Raw genomic sequence first — 20270 nt, 5'->3', positions numbered from 1 at the left:
CATTATCTTTGATATTATCTAAATTAAATATATATAGGATGAGGTGGTACATACACACAATACATTTTTTATACGTGTAAGGATAATTTTTTCATCGGTCACGTAAAGGTTTAGTTAAATTTTTTCCCAAAAATACGAAAATTTTGTTATGTTTAATAGCGAACATATTAGAACATCCTTAAATGTTTGGTATCCTTCGTCGTATAAAATATGAGGCTTTAGAATGAAGCGCAATGACGTGAAAATATGTCATATATGTATCACAACATATTCTATCGGAATATATGTATTTTCAACATGTCTCTTGCAATAATAATCATAAAATAAATATAAATAAATGTTTGACACTCGTAAAAAATTTCTCATTGCTAAATAACTCGCGTCATTGCGCTTCTTTCTCGCGTCGGTGTGAAAACGATAAGAGGCCGATATCGAATAGTCAAGACTGAGTGCTATGTGGAAACAAACAAACCTTGGCTACCTGCGAGTAGACCGGCTCGGCTGTCGGCTTCGTCGTCTCGCGAGTGAGGGCGAGCCTTCGTTGTTAGATTCCGTACTCGATTCGACACCTCGCGAAAATACATCTGTAAGGAGAATCGCGTTGTTATACACGCAGATTTATTCGTGTGCAGCTGGTTTTCTCGATAAATTATTTTCTATGCGATTTCTTTTTGTCTACAAAATCGTGAGAGTAGGAATACATAATTGTACCTCTACAAGGCTTTACTGGCACTCTATAACTAGGCCCGGTGCATTCGCCGCAAGGGCTTCCGGACGTGTCGCTCCCGGAGCCTTGTCGACTCGATCGCAGCTTGCTCTCGGCTTCCGCGATGCTCGGAAAGTAGCGTTGCTTGTGCCACCTTGGTGTTTTCGACCTGCGCGTCAAAGAACACCAGAAAGAGGAAGAGAAGAGGAGAAAAATAGGTCCGCAAAAACGCGAAACGGATTTCACGAAGAGTCAGAAGTTAAGAAGCGGCGGGAGAAGCCAGTTACCTTTCGAACTCCACGCTGGATCTGTCATAATCGATAGTGTTGATGTCCTCGTTCTCCAAATGACCAAAAGTCTTGAATTGCATCGTGTAGTCGAGCGTCGCAGTTGTGACCGAACGATTCTCTCTTCCGGGAACGCTAAACGTGGCGTACGGACTTATCTCATACATTTCTGTGAAGGATAACAGAGCATTCGTAAAGGTGCATTCACGTTACACAAATAACTCATTGCCCCGCGAACACACGTACCAGATCCGTGATCGGCGGATTTGTGATTTTCTTGCTTCACGGGCGAACTAGTGTAAACCTGATGATTACGTCTGTTGTCTCGTTCAGCCGTCGACTTGAGTTGTACGGTCGACATACAACTGGACAAGTGATGATGTTGTTGCTGGTGCTGTTGTTGTGGAACTATTCCTAAAGCTTGTTGTTGCTGCTGTTGTCCCGGTAACATCTCGCCTAGATAGTTCGCTCTGTCGAAAAACAATGTTAAAAGAGCGATTAATAAGAATCTGATCGTGGCGGGTGGTAAAGGCTCGTGTTCTCAGTTCACTTTTATCATAAATGCGCGCATTTAGCATATAGTTAACATTACATATACCGTAGAATTTCAGAAATAAATGCGGGCAGAGAATACGGGCCTTTACAAAGTAAATAAAGTAAAATAGAGTTTCAAGAGCCGGGATTATGCTTTACCTGCCGTTACGTTTAAGCATGACATATCCCAGGATAACGGCAGAAACAACCAAAACGATTGCGCAGATGAGCGGTACGATGACATACAAAACTTTATGATTAGGCACAGTCTTCTTGATATCGTCCTCCATTATCAGATCGTTGGGCGGACCGATACTGACTCCGCTTAACGTGGTCGTGGCAAACTCCATTTGAGCCTGAGTCGAGCCAGCGTCGTTGTGAGCCGTCAAACGTAAACTGTACCACGATGCCGTTTTTAAATCACGAATCACGACGTTATCGGTCGCTCTACTGGCCACCAAAATCCACGGTTCCGTATTGATTCGCCTACGATACTCGACGGTGTAATATTGAATGGGGCATCCTCCGTTAGGCCAAGATAATAAATTTAATTTCACCGACGTGCCGTTTGCCGAAATAATATCTCTTTCCTTAGGCAATAGGGGCGCTGGAATGTAAGTTGAGGGAAATTAATCGTCGCCGTTTCAATAGGAAAGTTTGTATTAATTGACACTTGAATTTGATTCTAAGCCAAATCGATCTCGTAGCTTATTTTAATAGAATATCTTACTTACCGGTGCCCTTCGTTGTTGCGCTAATTAACGGACTCGGGTCGCCGGTATCGACGCGATTGTGTGCTGTTAAATGCGCTAAATAGGAAGAACCACATTTTAATCCAGAGAGCACGAATTCCGTCTGCTCAGGAGATAAGGCAATTTCTTCCCATCCACCCTGATCCCTCTTGTAGCTTAACACATATCCTGGCATAAAAGAAAGATACTTTACTTATAAAAATACATACGTGACGCGATTATCGGTTACTTTTTCAGTACCTTGTATAGTAGCACCGCCATTGTCAGGATGATTCCAACGGAATCTGATACTGTTGGTTGTCGTATATTGCAATTCTAATGTCGGTGCTCTGGGTGGCATCACTACAACTAATGAATACGTGATGGAGTCGTCGCCGAATAAGTTGCTAGCCGAACAAGTATAATTCCCTGCGACCGATTGCTCCAATCCTGAAAGACGATCGAGAAGATTATTATGATAATAATTTGTAGGTTAAATAATTTGGATAAAAAAAATAATTAGCTCATGTAATGTTATAGACATTTCAAATTTGCACTTGAGTGTCTAGATCAAGTATAGTGATTTTGCAAGTAGCGAGGAATAAGTTAAAGAGTAAGATACCTACCGCGTATGTTAAGGTGCCCGTCGGGTGTAAGTTCGTAATGCCTGCCGGTGGTGATTTGATTGTTTCTGTATGTCCAAATAGGTCGTGGCGTAGGATTTCCGACCACTAAACACGACAGGGTGACCGACGATTTTACAGCTCTTCTTAATATTTGCGAGAATGACGCCACTCTAGCGGGAGCTACGGAATGAGTTCTATCAGTTCTATGCTTTTACAATTATACGATAGAAAAATTTACGAGAAGTATATCAGGCAACGTATAAGACGTGCAATAAATAAATTAGAAATCTTAATTCTGAAAGCAAATTTTCGAATATGTGATCCCCACAAGCACCTCTGGTATTCGTTGTTTGCGAAACTATGGTGGTTCGTTCCCCTTCTCCGAGACCGGTCGTTGCCGATACCCAAAACTCGTATAATTGCCTAGAGAAATTAAGAATTTGTTTGTAAAAAACATTGCGAAAGAGTTACAATCAACACGTTATGATATTCGTACGTACCTCTCCACTAAATCTCGTAATTCCATTGTAAGAGTATCCGTAGGCGATAGTGGCGGTTCGTGCATCGTGTGCGCGTTATGATTTTTCGAGCCAGCTTCTCTGCTATACACAGTGTATTTTGAGACATTTCCGTTAGGCTGCAACGGCGGCAACCAGGAAACTAATATGCTTTCCGCTGTTAACGCCAGTGCTTTAATGCCAGCGGGCGGGCCTGGAACTGCAAAAGAAATGCCGGATTATTTATTTTATAATTTGAGATAACCAGTTCTTCTTATTTACTAAAATTGCATTAGATATCTCACCATCTTCTTCTGTCATACAGAAGATCGGTGGACTCAACGCTCCGTCACCCGCGCCTGTGTAAGCCAATACCTTGATGGAGTAATTCGTGTACTTGTACAACGTGTGCAAGTAAGTGTCCATGCTGGAAGTTCTTTTAACTTCGCCGACCGTCGATATATCCACTGCGATAGGAAAAAAAGTTAACATCTAATAATGTCTTGTAAAACATAATAATGATTTACGAGATTAATCTCTTGCGAACATTTTTTGTTCATTAATGTAGCGAGTGACTCACTGTTATCAGTAGGAACCGGCCTGTAATAGACTTTGTATCCTTGAATAATTCCGCCGTGCTGATGAGGCGGAGGCGGACTCCAAGACACTTTGACGCTTTGGGAAGACAATGGAACGCATGTCACTTGAGTCGGCGGCGTTTCCGGTACTACGAAACGAATGTGAATGGAGATTTAAATATGTCCGGTCACCGTTGCTTCGCATAGATACGATTTCTCGATCATGTACCTCCTTCTTGAGTAGTGCCCACGATGGGAGCACTAGCTGGTCCACTGGCTATGCTGTTGAAAGCTCGGATCGAAATGCCGTATTTCGTAAATTTTCTCAAACCGGTCAGCTGCACCTTTGTCGTCGCCCAACCGTTTACGGTTAAACTTTTGCTTTGATTGACACCCGAAGTCGACGACGAATGTTCCGACCACGTCACTATGTATCCTAGCAGATCGCCGTTGCACGATTCTTTTGGAGGTGGCTAAAAAACAAATACATTTTAATGTGTTTTCAAATTGTTTCTCGATTTTTTTATAGCATTGATACGTTATTTATTTCAAGAGAATTAATTCTAAAGTACTTGTAAGTCACGTCTATGAATTGGCGTTACTTACTTGCCAACTGACCATGAGCTCTCCAGGCCCGGCAGATTGCACTTTGATGTTTTGCGGTGGTTCGGTAGGTGCTATTGCAGATATATCAATGTAATACAATACAGTAAGATTTCAGTCATACGATCGCATTGTCATACGAGGCATTTACCTTCCTCCTGAGTTTTCGCCACGACTGGTTCCGTCGGTCCGCTCGCGTCGATGGAGTTTATAGCAAATATCCTGAAGGTATAGGTAACGGCCGGATGAAGACCACCGACCAGAGCTACCTCTTGATCATCGCCGGTGGTTTCGAACGGAGATAAGCCTAGAATTGAGACAAGTCACGAAGGGGACGGACAGATACCGCGATATCGATCGGGGGTATATGGACGAACCGTTTTGAGTCGGATGTATAGAATTACCGCTATTGGAGCTTCCTGGCGTGTACGTGACATTGTGCGTTTTGACGGGATTCCAATCATCGGTCATACCGTGGCTCAGCGAGCGATATTGTATCACGTAATTTCTTATAGGGCTGTTTCCGTCGAAGGCTCGCTTCCATAATAACCGTATTGATCGGGAACCGATCTCTATTACTTCGAGTCCAGCTGGAGGATCCGGCCTCTCTGTAAAATACAAACATGGTTTGAAGTAAAGCGTTTACGTTGCACGTTGATTCGGATACAGCTATTAATAAAAATTAACGCTGACCTGTGCAAAATGAGAAGGTTTAATAATAAAAATGCGTGCTTTACCTTGAACTGCTAAATAAATCAGATGTTCGCTTCTTCCATAAGCGTTGTCAGCGGTGCATCTGTAGACCCCGGAATCTTGCCGATCACTGTTTGCGATAGATAATTGGGACTTCAGGCCGTTGTCAGTCTTTATTTGACCGATGCTTAGTCTATGATTGCTCATATCCAATCGATCACTGTTGTGCATCCATTGAACCTCTATAGGATTATCACCGATTACAGTGCAATCGATAGTTACGGATTCTCCACGGCGAATCGTTACATTTTTACTCTGAAACTCGAATCTCGCCGGTTCTGCAAAAAATCATAAATTTTGATTTGATGTTTGCTCAGCGAGATTTTTAATAATTTTCAAATATCAAATATCACATTTGAAATAAAATTACTGTGAATAAATTAATTGATCTTTAGAGATTTTTATTATTAAAAAAATGATTATTGAAAAAAATGCTTTTTTTATTATTAAATATAAATTATTTTATTTCTTTCTATTTAATCATGTTTTTAAAAAATATAAACTTATGAAGTGTCGATTGACTAATTAACATTTTTGTTAGACTTTTCTGCATTGATGAACTGATTATTTAAACAATCGAGAATGTATTCATATCTCTAGATTTTGTATTGGATCATAATTAATTCGCTGTAATTCGCATAATTATTCTTACCGTGCACTGACACGTATATCACTTTGCTTAGTCCGGATCCGATGCCATTGTTAGCCCTACAGAGATAGTAACCCTCATCCTGCGGACCGGCGGAAGCCGTCCACAAAGATCCATTAGGCAATATCGTAAGTCTACCATCGGAACCATCGACCAGCGGCTGATAGTCGTTGGACGTTCTGCCTCTGGCACGCAGCCACGTGATACGCGGTGGTGGAAAACCTTTGGCCTCGCAATGGACATTTAACGGGTTACCCAGGAGAGTCGCCACGTCTAGCGGTTCGAATATCCATTGAGGCGGTACTTTTACCAAAAGTTCGGCCGTGTGGTTGACCTTCGCGGCGCTATTCGTGGCCACACAGGTGTATTTGCCGCTGTGCCGCGACGACAGTTCCTTGAAGACGAGGAGGCTGAAGAACTCGGCACCTCGCTCTTCAATCTGTAGGGCAGAAACGCGATCATAAATAGGAATATGATTTATGCGAAACATACAAATTAAGATATCACGCTATTTTTATTATCCTTATACATAATGGATAATTATAAAAGATACATATTTTTTTAATTATAAGAGAAATAAAAGATATTCTCTCCTTTGCATTTGTAAGGCCGTAAAATCGGTAAAATCTCTATCTTATATGCTGTTTTTAAAATTTGCTTTTATTGAGCTTCCATTTGTTTGAAGAACATTATTCACAAAGGCTACTATATAAATATTTTTCACACTAGTTTTATTCCTAGAAAATGCGTATTTTTATTTTCAAGAGGAGAAACTTTTTCGAAGAAAAATATTAAAAGATTAAAAAATTAGTTCTTATAGGTAAAATGTACATAGATATATGTACATAGTTTTAAATAAAGTTGCAGTTTGCGTTACTTTTTTATCTTTTGTCGTCGAAGACACAAAAATTAGAGAGAACGTAGAAAGAAACTGTCGAATATTTCTTCATATAGAGCTGAACTTTGTGAAGTGAAATAATGCTTACGCGAAGGGAAGAAGGCAGTGGCTCGCCATCTTTCAACCAGGAAATGTAGATTGGAAGATCGCCCGACGTCACGCTACAAGTCACTTGAGCACGACTGCCTTCTTGCGAATTCGCGGGAAAGCTGAAGGGACTCATTACTGGTGGACCTGCAAAGTACGCACAAAATGGAAAAGTTACATGTTGCGCTATATTATACTATTACGTCCAAACCCCGAGATTCCTTTCCGTTTTGGTAAAGTTAAGTGAAATAGAGACGCGCGATTACGAGTCGAACGCATCATATAAATCTCAGATGTAAGTCAATGTCCCAAAAGGATACTCTCTGTGCATTCATCGGTCCTTTGTTTCAGATAAAGTAATTTAATCATTATTTGAGGGTAAATTACCTTATACGATTTTGAATGATAAAGACTTGAGGGCAAGAGCTCTTTATATAAAGAGAAAAGAATTATTATTACGGATTTAGTATACAAATCTTACAAATAATTTCTTCGGGAGCTATAAAGTAAATAATATATTTTGAAGTGATTTGGAAGTGAATGTATGTGGATGATTCGCGGATGTTACATTCGTGCAGAGGACATCAATTAGAATTTTCGTGAAACAGTTCTAATTATTAAATTAATTTTAGTTATTATAATCTCATTGATAAAAGCGCTAACTAATTATATGTATATTGTATATACATGATAGAGAAAGAATCAGTTGGAAAGTTTTTGTATCTCTGCTATAAAAGGAGGAAAAAAGGGGGAAAGCTGTAACGCGAGTAAAACGGGAAAATTGCCTGTCAGGAAAGTAACAAGATTTTCGAATAAATCTAAATTTTTATTAGTTAAATTTAAATGTTTAAAATTTCCTTGCACTTGAGCTAACAGTTTCTGCTGCTTCCCTTAATTCCGAATGTGTTTCGTAGTAGACTGGGACTTCCGATATTATCTTTTAAGTTATGGAAAATTGATTAGTCAACCGTTTTCCAATTTTTCAAAAATATATCGATTTTTAATAATAATAAAGCAAAGGAAGAATAATTTCGGATTATACCATGATTGTTTTCTTTTTAAATCGTTTTCTTTTTATTTTTACTACTTAAGAATGTGTATCATATGTGTGTGTTTGCACGATTCTCGTTCTGTTATTGAACTCAATAGAACAAAAAAAAATTGTCTAGACTATTGTCTCCTCCACTAAGCAGTAACTGTTCGCCCGCTTGGTGTCTATTCATTTCTTTCGCTGTAGAATGGTCTCACCGACAATTGCGCGAAGAAAGGAATCATAAGGTCTGGAGAACGTAACAATACATTGCATCACAATACATATTGCAATCTTTTTCACAACTTTATATTTTCCTGCATTGATCCTCTTGAAATAAGATTCGAAATGCTACAATATTTCTACTCAAAAATATACTGTCGTTAGACAGGAAATACATTTCAGAGCTTAATAAATTATATAAATTTATGAAACATCCATCTAATTAGTTCTACTTCTCTGTTTCACGCTGACCACTCTCTCGTTCTCACTTACTATTAACAGTTAGTAATATATCCCTGTTGGCAGTCTCCCCGGAACTTGCTCGAACTATACACGTGTAAGTACCGGCATCATTCGGATCTACCGTGAGGATCGTAAGGTGGCCCTCGCTGTCGACCCGCTGCCTAATGTCAAAGGGCAACTCGGCACCACCTCGGGTCCATCCGACCGATGTGATCGGGTATCCTGAGTAAGGACACGCTATTGTAATGTCGACACCAGCGATGGCGCGAACCGGGCCGATCGATCGGATGTACGGCGGTCCTAAAAGTGGTTTCTTATTATAGAATTATCCCGTTTTGAACTCGCTTCCACGAGCTGAATCAATTTTCCCGCTTACTCGAGACTCTCTTCCTTGTCTCGCTTAAAATTTGTATGTTCTCGATATTTGTGGATGTAAATCTAATAGATCTAATTAAAACGCACTCGATTTTTGAAGACTCGATTTAAAAGATTTACGTCAATATTGTGGAAATTTACAGATTAAGAGCTTATTCGTAAGAGATGCTCTCACACTTAAAAATTATTCCACATCCTAATACGTAATTATATTTGTATGTATATAATTATGAAATTATTATCTTGCATGCATGCCGTACCGTAAATGTTCAATCTAGCTTTGTGCTCGACGATCGCTAGAGTGTTGGACGCCACACAAGCATACAGGCCACCATCCTCGGCTCCCGCCGATGAAATGTTTAAGTGACTGATCACGTCACCGGATTGATCCACGTATTGGCCTATCGCGTATCTACGCGTATAGTTCCTGATTAGAAGATAGCGCAATATAACGCCAATATATCAGAACATAGGTACGATCTACCTGTGTCCAGTTGCAATCTGACTCAGTGGTTCACCGTCTAGTAGCCACGTAAAGGATGGCGTCGGTGAACCAGTAGCAGAACATCGCAGAGAGACCGGCGGGCCCGGTCGTAGTGCCTGCTCAATAAACGTGTACTGCAATTCCGGGACCGTGTCTAAAAATTTGTTTTCAAAAATCCGTTTTTTAAAACAGGCACGAGCCAGTTCTCTCGGAAGAAGAGAAATTTATATATGTATAGGAAAAGCAACGAAAACTTAATTATCCAATAATAGAACGCGGAAAATATGTATATATTTATCCATATAAATTAATGGTATAAGAATAGATAGAAACGGCCAAACGAAAATAGGATACAACGGGTATTAAAAGCGGACGATGCGTTTGCTGACCTCCGAGCTTGAGTTCGGCGGTGGCCTGAGCATTTTCCTTGTCGCTCCTCACCAAACATTGATACATCCCTTTGTCTCTGCGACCAACGGAGCCTATCACGAGCACCAAGGGAGCTAACAATCTGATCCTCGTGTCCTGCGCGGTCAATACTGGGACACCGTCATGTAGCCACTCAACGCTCTCGACCGGATATCCTTCGACCGTGCAGTTCATCGTGGCGGTCTCGCCGGAATTAATGACCTGCGAATGATGACAAGCGAATCTATCTCGCAGTCGTCGGGCGAATTCGTGTCTATCTCTGCGATTTTTATGTTGTTTTCTTGAGAAGACTTCCTCAACATGCAATAAGATTAATACCCCCGGGAGATTTGCTTTTGTTAAGTTAACGACACATTTAATGTATTTTTATATTTAGTGCCAATCTGTGATGAATTCATGACCAAGTAATCATCATTTAATAATTGTTTTATTAATTAATTTTATGTTGAGAGCGAGAGAGAAAGTAATAATTGTTAATTAATTATCGTAGACGCAATTACGTTAAATATAGGTAACGCAATCATATTTAGTTTAACCCAATTTTCCATTACACTACGATAAAAGTAGAGCAGAGTGTTATCCGTAAGTGGATTAAATACTTGATTTGCATTAATTGTTTTCCCTATTATATCGGATAAATAACTTTCGCTAATATTATATCGTGGCGCAAGCTTAATAATTTTTCATAGGATAAAAGTTTTCCTTTTTCATCACAATCCTGAATTTCGAAGAAAATCTCTTTGTGCGTGAGACGATGTTCTATCTACCTTTATATTATTATCCCTCTTTCAGTCTGCTAATATAAAATGTCATACATTTAAGAGAGAAATTATCCATTTGCATAAATCAGACTCGTACTTGCACACGCGGCTGAATCCGAGCGTTTAGCTTTGATGTGACTGACAAGTGCGTCTCCGCTCGTTGCTCGCCAAGTTGATTGCTGGCCCGGCAAACGTATCTTCCTGCGTCTTGCGCATCTACGCGACGAATTTGCATCAAATCACCCCAAAGCTGGATACGGCCGAACGATTCGACCGGTATTGAGTGGCCTAGAATAAGACATTCAGATGTATATCTGTCCTGTAACGGTCATATCAGCAAAGTTTGCATATATTTGCGTAATGTTAGATTAAATTCGCGTTAAATGTCGATAGTATTCCGTACACAAGAGAGGGAGAAAAATCGTCGACAATCTTATAGCTTTTTTGATAAAACAAACAAATTTCTTTTTTTTTCCATATGTATAATAACGTTCGATAGCGTCTTTTAATATTAAAGAAGTACATTTTTTAAATATAGATTTTTCTTCTTATTTTTAACGAAGTTATTTATTATGTGACAACATTGTTTAAACGTAACACAGTATAAACGCTATCGAGAAATCGATGTTTGAACACAGCTGGGTATAGTTTGTTCGGCGCTACTGTTAACATAGCTTATTCGGTAAACATTCCCCTAATTAAACCAACCATTAACATCGCGATACCAGGTAAATTGCGGTGGCGGGCTTCCTTGCGCCGAGCACGTGAGGTGAACATCGGAGCCGCTTTCAGCGGAAATAGCGATTTCAGATCGTTGCATCAATCGCGGCGGCGAGAAACCAGTTGGTTCTGCAAATAAAACAGTGATAATAAATTTAAAAAGAGTTGAACGAGTGGCAAGGAATAATCTTCCTGGCCACTCTATTATATATACAGCAGAATCCGCGGAAGTAGATTAAATTTTAATCCGGATCTTGATTTTATATTTATCTCGCAAAAGGTTTATCCGGCTCTGGCAGTTACCCGTGACTGTTAAAGTGGCGGGTTCGCTTTTTCTTCGTTCGCTGGTCAAGGCATGTAGGGTTAGACATGAATACGTCGCTCTGCCGTCTTCCGGTCTGGCGCCCCTAATATGAAGGTCACCCTGCGAGGTGACTACGAATCTCCCACCTGTGAACAAAATCAGGCCGCATATACACCAGATCGATTTAAAAATATATAGCATGTCTCAGACATCTCGCGCTTTCTCTCGATTACAGATTCTTTAGCAAACTTAGCACCGAATTTTCTCATATTGAACATTTATCGAAAATTGTCGAATCTTTTTAACAAACATATTAATTACATAAAGTAAGTAAAAAACATTCTCTGATACTCCGTGAAAATTGAATAAGAAAACAAGGCTTATTACGCGAAATGTAATTTGTCAAAATTCACAAATTTTCAGTCACTTATCTTACAATATTCATAATTGTTAATCAATTCTTAAATAATTACGATTTTTTAAATACAAGCTTCCGATTTTACTTACAGTTCAGATAAAGTGCGCGACTTCTACACGGAACGCAATATTTATACATGTACAAACAGATTAGAAGTACAAAAATTTCAATGCACAGTGCTCAAGATATTTCACCTGAATAAAAATTTTTCCTCTATCACTATTACAGTGAGGAAATGCTTCTCTCGACTTCGCGATTTATTCCGCTTCTTTCTATAGCGCGGCAGACTGAGTGGAAATACTATTCGACTTCTCAGAATTCGGAAGCTAGGAAATATCAATAATAAATCCCTGAACGTGCACGCGGTTCCAGCAATATTTTCTCTCGTATTTCAAGTCTACAGGAGCAAAGGGTTATGCAAAATCCTCAGCATCTGTCGATGAAACCTCTTCGGATCACGGACGGGTGTACCATCAGGCGTGAAATTTTCAATTTGGCTCAACCATTGGACAGCCATCGCGCAGCCCGGTCTACCGACTTGCTAAAGCTGTCTGACTATCTCGGATTGACCTGCCAGAAATCTTTTTTTCATCACGCTCGGAACATTATTCGGATTTTCGCGCGCCGCTATCGCTCGCAGAGAATAATTAATAATGTCGGCGGAATATTTTCGCCAAAGGTAGACTTCCTGTAGCAATCTTCGATATATTACTCGAAGAGTGAAAAATTGCGGAGTCACTACGAAAATGCACCCTTTTATTTCAGTTATTCTAAATTCTTCATTATTTTTATAAGTCTGTTATTTTTCACTGATTATTTCAAGGTAAAAGAACTTTACATAAAATAGTTTTATTTTCCAAATTTAAACTAGGGCGCTTACATACAAAATGTCGAGCATTTATTTTAATTAAAATTGTACTCTAAAAATTATACTAAATTTTATTAGAGTACACGAGGAATATTCCCTCTTATTCCGAATAATACGATTCTAATGATGATATGTCCCCGGATCTGCGCAAGATGTATTCATCACGAATAGGAACGGATTCCGAGTGGTTCTCCTCCCTACGATGTCTAACAAGAACTATTGTCGTTGATTCGATATCGTTATAGTGTGCGTGAGTCAATGATAGAAACGTCATGTTCTTCCCGCAATGTACAACCGGAATTTCATGTCCTCGAATCTGTGCGATATCCGCGACGTTACAACATGATAGTTATAGCAAGGATCAATAAGCGTACCATACGAGTACCATATCTCTTTACTTCTTAAATGAAAAGTTATATCTTTATTTTCTATAATTTTTGCGAATCAGATATTTTCTACAAATTCTATGTTACAGTAGAGAAATAAATTCCGAACAAATATTTGAGTTTAAGAATGCTAATTTTAGAATAGATAGATCGACATGCTAAACATTAATTTTGTTTCGTTTCGTTGAGTGGCATTAATTAATTCCGTTACAATGTGAGAAGAAGAGAAAAAGAAAAAAAATTTTCTTCCGGTATCGACAGAATATGCATGGTATCTTCGTTTCGGGGGACAGCTATTGTATCAATTCGGTTTCGTCACGAGGACGTGTCTATATGTGTATACGCCTGACGCTTCATTCCTCTCTATCTTCCGACACTGGCGCGACGTCGGTTGACGGACGGCGGAATCGACGACGTCGTCTTCGGATAAAGATAACGGACTGTTCTCGCGACGGCGCGCGTCCGCACTTCGCACGCGTGCGACGATAACCGCGGGAGAGCACACACACACACGTCGACGTATACAGCGCCGGGAGACACGTAACCGCACCCCCGGCCGGATGTGCAGATGGTGCTTTCGTATATATGCGGACGACGCAATGTTAGCCGCCTAGTTACGAAACAAACGTATCAAGCCCCGACATGACGCGATGCTTCCCATGATATTCCAACGGCACACGCGTACGTACAGTTACGCGCACACCGCTACCGGTTACGTGCAACCGAGCGGCATAAATATGTATGGGACATGAATGCTTGAGCGTGTACAGGACGATCTAAATCGCCGAGTTAGCGCACGTACGTGTGTAGCCCGAGTGGTACGTGGTGCGAGTATATGTGTGCGAATCTGTGGACTCGCGCGCATACCGGATGCTCATCCAAGAGATCAAGCATTTTGCACACTCTCTCTCTCTTTCTCCCTGTATGTCACTCGCTCCGCTAACGGTCATAATTGCGTTAATTTAATCCTTTTCGAGTTATGTGCCCTTTTCTTGTGAAATTTATCGTAATTCATAAAAATTGCAATAATCCCTTAAGTAATGCGACTCTATGATTATAAATTATTATGTATGAGGGATTATGAGCGATGAGGGGGTGTGAATTGCACTTCGGATATATCCTTTTACCTCTACATTTATATGCGTTTATCCTGAACGTGTGTGCATTTCCCTATCAGATTTTTTTTTATTCTCTTTAACTACGGCGAACGCCACGATTGACACGTTTACGTTCGTAAACTAATTTCGACACGCAAACTTCATATCCACTCGCATCTCTGTGCATATCGATAAAAAACTGATGGCTAGGCGTTGAATTAGTTAATTCGAATTTGTTTTTCTCGACAATATGTTCAAAGCGAAAAATTAACGACGGATACGTGATACGCATGGTATTCCGAGTGTGTTGTCGATACTCGAACATAAGAGCTAATCTCGAGAAAGTTTAGCGTCAACGCGCGCTACCTTAGATCAAGTAAAATAGCAAATATTTCGACGCGCAGTTACTCACCGGTGTCTGTGTTTCCAGGTAAGAGAATGGCATCGTCACGAAACCAGGAGGTTACAGTGAGATGTTCCTTAACATCTTCCCGAGCTGTACAAGACAACACTGCGTTGCATCCTTCCATGACGGGTTGTCTGTTTACCCTGACGTCGTATCCGGGTACCGTCAATACTGCAATGTAAGTAACAGATCAAATTGTTCAAACAATACATTTAATTTAATAGAATTAATTACTACAAAAAATTTACATTTATGCGAAACGTTTCCCAAAATTTCTATCAATTAGTCAATTTATAAGAAAAAAAGTGCGATTTTTAATCTTGATATTCCTCTATCAAATCTTTTAAAACTAAGCTTTCGAGCTGCTAATAGATATTAACAGTTTATTCTTCATAATTTTAAATGGAATACAAAACCGTAGTTCTTAAAATTTAATTATTGATATATAGCTCAATAATCTTAAAATTAGGAATATTATACCATTACCGTCAGTTTTCGATAAGGAAAATTGATTTAACATTGATTGAAGAGGATCTGCGAGTCATATCAATTACATTTGACGCGAGACATCCTCTGTAATAAAATTCTGTTATATTCGTATATAACAGAAAGTCGGAGAAAAAGGGTAGGAAAACTAAAGCGGCCCGAAGTGACATAGCGTTGAAAGCGGAAGATGGATGATTATTAAGAAGTTACCACAGAGGCAGAAAGTGGAAAATAAGACATAGGGAAGTAGAAGCATGCATAATGAACGATCAAACTTATTTCAAGTCCATGGACAATGGCTGCGTTATAATGCGATTCACTCCTCTTATTCCGTTACACGTTAATTTACGAGCGTAAAATTTCAAGCACCTGAATCGCCTGTATTAGCAAGAGGTGATATATCAAAAATGTATGAAAAATATTTTATATTCCTATATACGTGTGTAAGAAAACATTTATTAAGTTCGTTTTCCGACGGCGAAATTTTAGACGGAAGAATTTTTTATCGCTATATGTAACATCCAATCAATTTGTGTCTTCCGATCAATCAAATTGTCTTACGTATCTTATTCGATACAATTGCGAATTTCATTCGCGGTTAAGATACAAGATGCTGAGGTACGAGACGAGCTCGCTCTCCAAATCTAATCACCCTCAATCTAAGTACACACTCATACATCAATATGTATAACAGTGACGCTGGGAACAGCGCTCAGGTCGCATATTCCATTCTCCGGAGACACACCTGCTCGCGCGTATACACACGTATTCTACTCACACGCTCCGCTATAATGAATGTTGGCACAAAGTGTGCGATTAATTTCCTGCATTTGCATCTTTAGTTATATTAACCGTGTAATCGCTTAAGTGAGTACGGTAACTCAAAACGCATTATTACGTCTCCATCGCTTTCGTTACCTTGAAACACATATTAGCTCTCTGTTTTGACCGATTTTAAATGGAATTTAATCTATTAGTGTATCTTTCAATTTAAAAGACACATGACCGCCACTTTTAATACTGCCATGCTCAATACACTCTACATTATGAAACGTTTACAAAAAATAAATATGTCTTACATTATTATTCAGTTATCATGAAAAATACTTTTGAGCCGCATCGGCCCAAACACGTGACCAATTCCCAAGATTTACGTGCCGCTAAGGTTACTGAAAAATTCACGTTTTTCAAGTGCCGTCGAGACACCCCCTGGATTCGTCCGTAAACATTCGTGTCGAAGTAACGCGCGCGATTTCCTCGAAAGCTCGCGAAGTATAGAGAGAGCGAGGCAGCAGGACGGAGGGGAAGGTGAAGGGAGAGCTTAAAAAGCTCGGCGAACGGAGCCAAGGAATGTGCACCGGGAAGAAGACGCGAAACGAGAAAAGCCAAGAGAGGTTGTGAATCGGAGGAACTGCCGTTCGCCTAGTGACGAGACGGGTCGTGTCGTTCCACCCTTCTCGCCGTCCGGGGCGTCGGAAATTGGGGGCTTCTCGGATGGTGTCCCGACGCCAGGCGCCCTACGCTTCCCCTCCCTTCGGTTAGACCCCTCGGTTTGTGTAAATCGGAAGATGGAGGAAAGGGTAGGACGGGACCAGGTATGCGGGAAGGGGACATGGTACGTGACGATAAAATTGAGATGCGCCAGTGAGAGGATACGAGAGAAATAGCACAGGCACGAGTAAACGAGCGAGCGAAAGGGAGAGAGAGAGATAGAGAGAGATAGAACGGGGTGAAATGAAATGTGCAAATAAAGCCAATATGCGCGGATCTCCAGCCAGGCGGGCAACGATATTTCCACGAATTCCTAGAAATCGTTGAAATTAACTTTCTTCCTCTCTTCACGGACGGATTCGTCCTTCCTCCTCCCTCGATCCCTTCCCTCGTCTCCCTTGTGTGAGATCGCTCACGCCGGATCTCTGATACCGCGCGCTCTGCGCGCTTACCGCCCATTACGCGCTGATGCGGCGTGAAAATGTGCCGTGCACACCGTGGCGTATCGATGCATCGCCGCAACGAGCGTGTTTTGCTAAACCCTTGTGCTTGTACAGGGTTCTCTCTGAAGAGACGGTAGATTTTTTAAATCGAATTTTCCGAGGATGGATTTTACGCCGGGACGGGACAGATATATTGCCACTTATATCGCGACCAGCTAAGAACCGGTTAGAAAACGACGCAAATACACATTAGATAGTCGAATAGATAGAGAAGACTAAAAACGAATAAACTTATCTAAATTCTTTGTTTCGCTGGAAATTGCATTGCAATTAAGCTGATCGATTAAGATAATTCTTTAATTACCTTAATTTAAAGTCCCGCGCGCGTATTTTGATAAGTTTCGTATCTTATCGTCGTGCCGCGAGATATTTCTTGTGTACATTCCTCTTAGGAACGTAAAACGTGCTTTGTGCGTGATTAAAACCGTCGACCGTTTTGCTGGAATTACACATATACAAGCATTTGTCGTCCGAAAGGGTGGACCTTTTTCTGCCCGAGACCATTTCTCGAGAACTAGTGGCGGGTTGCTAATGTGGTTACGTTCTTTTTCTAGTCGCGCACTTCCCCGTTGATAAAATGAAGAAAATAAAGAAGAATAAGAGCGGTACGCTAGAGAATCGTCCGTCTGCGGAAACGGGTGATCTCTCACCGTGCGGTGGGCAATAATTCTTTCCTATAGCATCCATACTCGGCATGCACGTGTATGGAGAAATACGGTTTCGTCGCGTAACACGGCCGAATAAATATCCAGTATACAAATTTCAAGGGATTAGAATGTACGATACGATGCAGTGCGCGCGCGATTGTTTAATTCCTTATGCACGCATGCACGTGCAGCGCCCATCGCGCTTCGCGGCACACTCATACTACATTTCTCTCCAATTTAAATATATTTTTAATCAATGAAACGAATTTATAATTTAATATAACCTTTTAGTTTTTAATTAAGTGCCAATTTGCATTTATCGCATAAATAATAATATGGAACGATTATTTATTCATGTTTCCATGGTTAAATTCGTCGAGATACTTTATTTTGCCGACGTTAAATACCCCTCGAGCTATTTTTCGCTACGGGAAAATCGCGCGGGAAACCATGTGAAATATAAGATTCCACGATCGTTACGTACGGTTCTCGTACACCTTCCGTAATGAAATCATTTGAAAAAAATTAAGATTAAACGGGAGCAGCTCTTGGCGAGCGACGATTATTCTCCCCCGCTAAAGGTTAAATCAACGCGATACACCCCCTTTTAAATTTTTAAAACGCGACAGCTCTTCAGACATTATTCTCCGTACTACCGGGACCGCTGACGGTTTAACGTAGGATAATGAATATTCCCATCGCTGTGTTCTCTATTCGATCCTTCGGGAGTGTTCTTCTCGCCCGAAGAGAACGAAGACTGGACATGTTGATACCGAATTCTCAAGCTCGTCGGCAAACGCGATCCTTACAAAAGGGAATTTCGACAATGACTCTATCTCCCTCCCTTGCAGAATAAGTTCTTTGGCGAGCACGTGGGGACGGCCGATGTCATTTTAGATAAGTGAACCGTTCCTTTTTGGCTCGCTCGTTTCAGAAGAAGCACCGCTAGAAGATCCCCTTGGCCGATGTTCTCGCGTATAGAAGGAAATAAAGTGAAACGAGAAGTTCTCCGGGGATCTTTGTTAGATAACTTGCATGTTGCGTTAATGAATGTCGTACGATTACATGCGAATAGTTATTAATTTTTAACTGCTCTATCTTCTATTATTATGCTAAATCATGGCGCGCTATCGTCATACATTTGCTATTACCATTTCAGATTCTTCTGATACAATAAACTCGTCATATATTAATTCATCATTACATTACATTTGATTTAAATATTTAGTTAAACTTCATTTTTTACTTACATCGGAAAAATTGATAATTATATAGTGTTCGTAGTTAGGAAGCGTTTTTTCTTCTTCACCTTTTGATATTAATGGAAAAAAAAGAGAAGTTGTATCAGCGCGGTAAAATAATTTTGAATTTATTAATTTTTGTTATTCTCGAAGAAACGAGATTCTGGAAAAACAATTCCGATTTATGCTTGAAAGACCTTCATATATCATTTTGGAACCATATTAAGCTTGTTTTCGCGAAAAGCACGAGCAGAATGACTTGATTATTTATGCCTATACTCCGGGGCGGACTGTGAACTTTTAACGAAAGCGTTCGTTGGTGGGAGTAGATAGAAGCTTTATATCGGCGGACGGTTCGCGCGGGACAAGGACAGCGCGGCAAAGAGGTATCGATTGGGACGTTCTTTCATCGTCCAGTGACTTTGGGGAAAAGTTTCCGAAACCACTAGCGGCGAAGCGAATTTTTCTTCCCGTTTTAGACGAATCATCCTGATAAACTTTCCGACGAAAGTTTTCCGACGGCTGGAGCGCGCATTCCATGTCGCTTCACGTGAAGCGGCTTTGAAAGGAGAGACAGCCGTCTTTGGACCGGCATCAAAGAGTATTTGGATTCTCGCAATTTCTTCGAATTTGTATGTACCGTGAAATGCGACAAGCGTGCCAGTTTTGTTACAAACGAGCGCAAAGTATATTGAAATACTCGGTGAAACACATTGTTTGACATGCGGGATTCTTGGGTTTTATAAGATTATCGATATTTCGCGCAAGAATGTCGTATATCATGTGACGACTTCATTCTTTTGTCTTAACTTGACGACAGGTAGATCCAAAACGTGTTTTAAAATTAGTAATTTGGCTTGAATTTTTTATGTTAAACTTTTTTCTTGCGGTTTACATAGTAGCAGTCATTTTTGCAAAATCGACGACACTTTTGCCTTTACTTGAAGGGTTAAAAACACGTCACGAAAACGCCGTTGAGAAAGCAAGCAACCTAAGTGCAACGTAAGCTTAGAGCTTCGTGAAAGCGATCAATGTTTACCCATTTAAAAGGTTACATGCACCGGTTAAAAAGCGAATAAGCACATCGCTTTTTTTGCAGTCAGTAAATATTATACATTTATTATTTCGCGATTTGATTTATTCGATTTATCTTTTGTTTTTATCATCAAAACAATATTTGAAAGACTGCTATAAAACGTAAATATCATTT

The 20270-nt window shown here is 40.2% G+C and overlaps 1 protein-coding gene across 6 annotated transcripts in view; it reads right to left on the bottom strand.

The window, feature by feature from the left end:
• LOC112462028 (Down syndrome cell adhesion molecule-like protein Dscam2) overlaps positions 1 to 20270 on the bottom strand; it is a 98818-nt gene that overhangs the window by 3417 nt on the left and 75131 nt on the right. For 3 of the 6 annotated variants that reach the window (XR_003041615.1, XM_025027537.1, XM_025027539.1), the window contains exons 5-31: positions 14699 to 14863; positions 11517 to 11663; positions 11202 to 11342; positions 10591 to 10781; positions 9693 to 9933; positions 9304 to 9457; positions 9080 to 9231; positions 8475 to 8744; positions 6951 to 7096; positions 5968 to 6403; positions 5300 to 5593; positions 4940 to 5170; positions 4714 to 4869; positions 4566 to 4636; positions 4189 to 4432; positions 3962 to 4108; positions 3687 to 3848; positions 3385 to 3601; positions 3219 to 3307; positions 2885 to 3064; positions 2520 to 2708; positions 2262 to 2447; positions 1687 to 2134; positions 1240 to 1463; positions 994 to 1162; positions 712 to 875; positions 482 to 584 (exon numbers count right to left, since the gene is read on the bottom strand). Coding sequence is in view for 5 of the 6 variants with exons in the window: in XM_025027537.1 (XP_024883305.1) it covers positions 482 to 584; positions 712 to 875; positions 994 to 1162; positions 1240 to 1463; positions 1687 to 2134; positions 2262 to 2447; positions 2520 to 2708; positions 2885 to 3064; positions 3219 to 3307; positions 3385 to 3601; positions 3687 to 3848; positions 3962 to 4108; positions 4189 to 4432; positions 4566 to 4636; positions 4714 to 4869; positions 4940 to 5170; positions 5300 to 5593; positions 5968 to 6403; positions 6951 to 7096; positions 8475 to 8744; positions 9080 to 9231; positions 9304 to 9457; positions 9693 to 9933; positions 10591 to 10781; positions 11202 to 11342; positions 11517 to 11663; positions 14699 to 14863 (5317 nt within the window). In the remaining variant the exon portion in view is untranslated. Of the gene's footprint in view, positions 1 to 472; positions 585 to 711; positions 876 to 993; positions 1163 to 1239; positions 1464 to 1686; positions 2135 to 2261; positions 2448 to 2519; positions 2709 to 2884; positions 3065 to 3218; positions 3308 to 3384; positions 3602 to 3686; positions 3849 to 3961; positions 4109 to 4188; positions 4433 to 4565; positions 4637 to 4713; positions 4870 to 4939; positions 5171 to 5299; positions 5594 to 5967; positions 6404 to 6950; positions 7097 to 8474; positions 8745 to 9079; positions 9232 to 9303; positions 9458 to 9692; positions 9934 to 10590; positions 10782 to 11201; positions 11343 to 11516; positions 11664 to 14698; positions 14864 to 20270 lie in introns of all 6 variants that reach the window. The other 3 variants (XM_025027541.1, XM_025027540.1, XM_025027538.1) reach the window with 2 other exon arrangements.

Source organism: Temnothorax curvispinosus, unplaced genomic scaffold (assembly GCF_003070985.1).
Source record: "Temnothorax curvispinosus isolate PA1 unplaced genomic scaffold, ASM307098v1 QBEX01011959.1, whole genome shotgun sequence".
Classification (NCBI taxonomy): domain Eukaryota; kingdom Metazoa; phylum Arthropoda; class Insecta; order Hymenoptera; family Formicidae; genus Temnothorax; species Temnothorax curvispinosus.
Note: the sequence above shows the minus strand (reverse complement) of the source record. Positions and strands in the feature narration are given on the sequence as shown.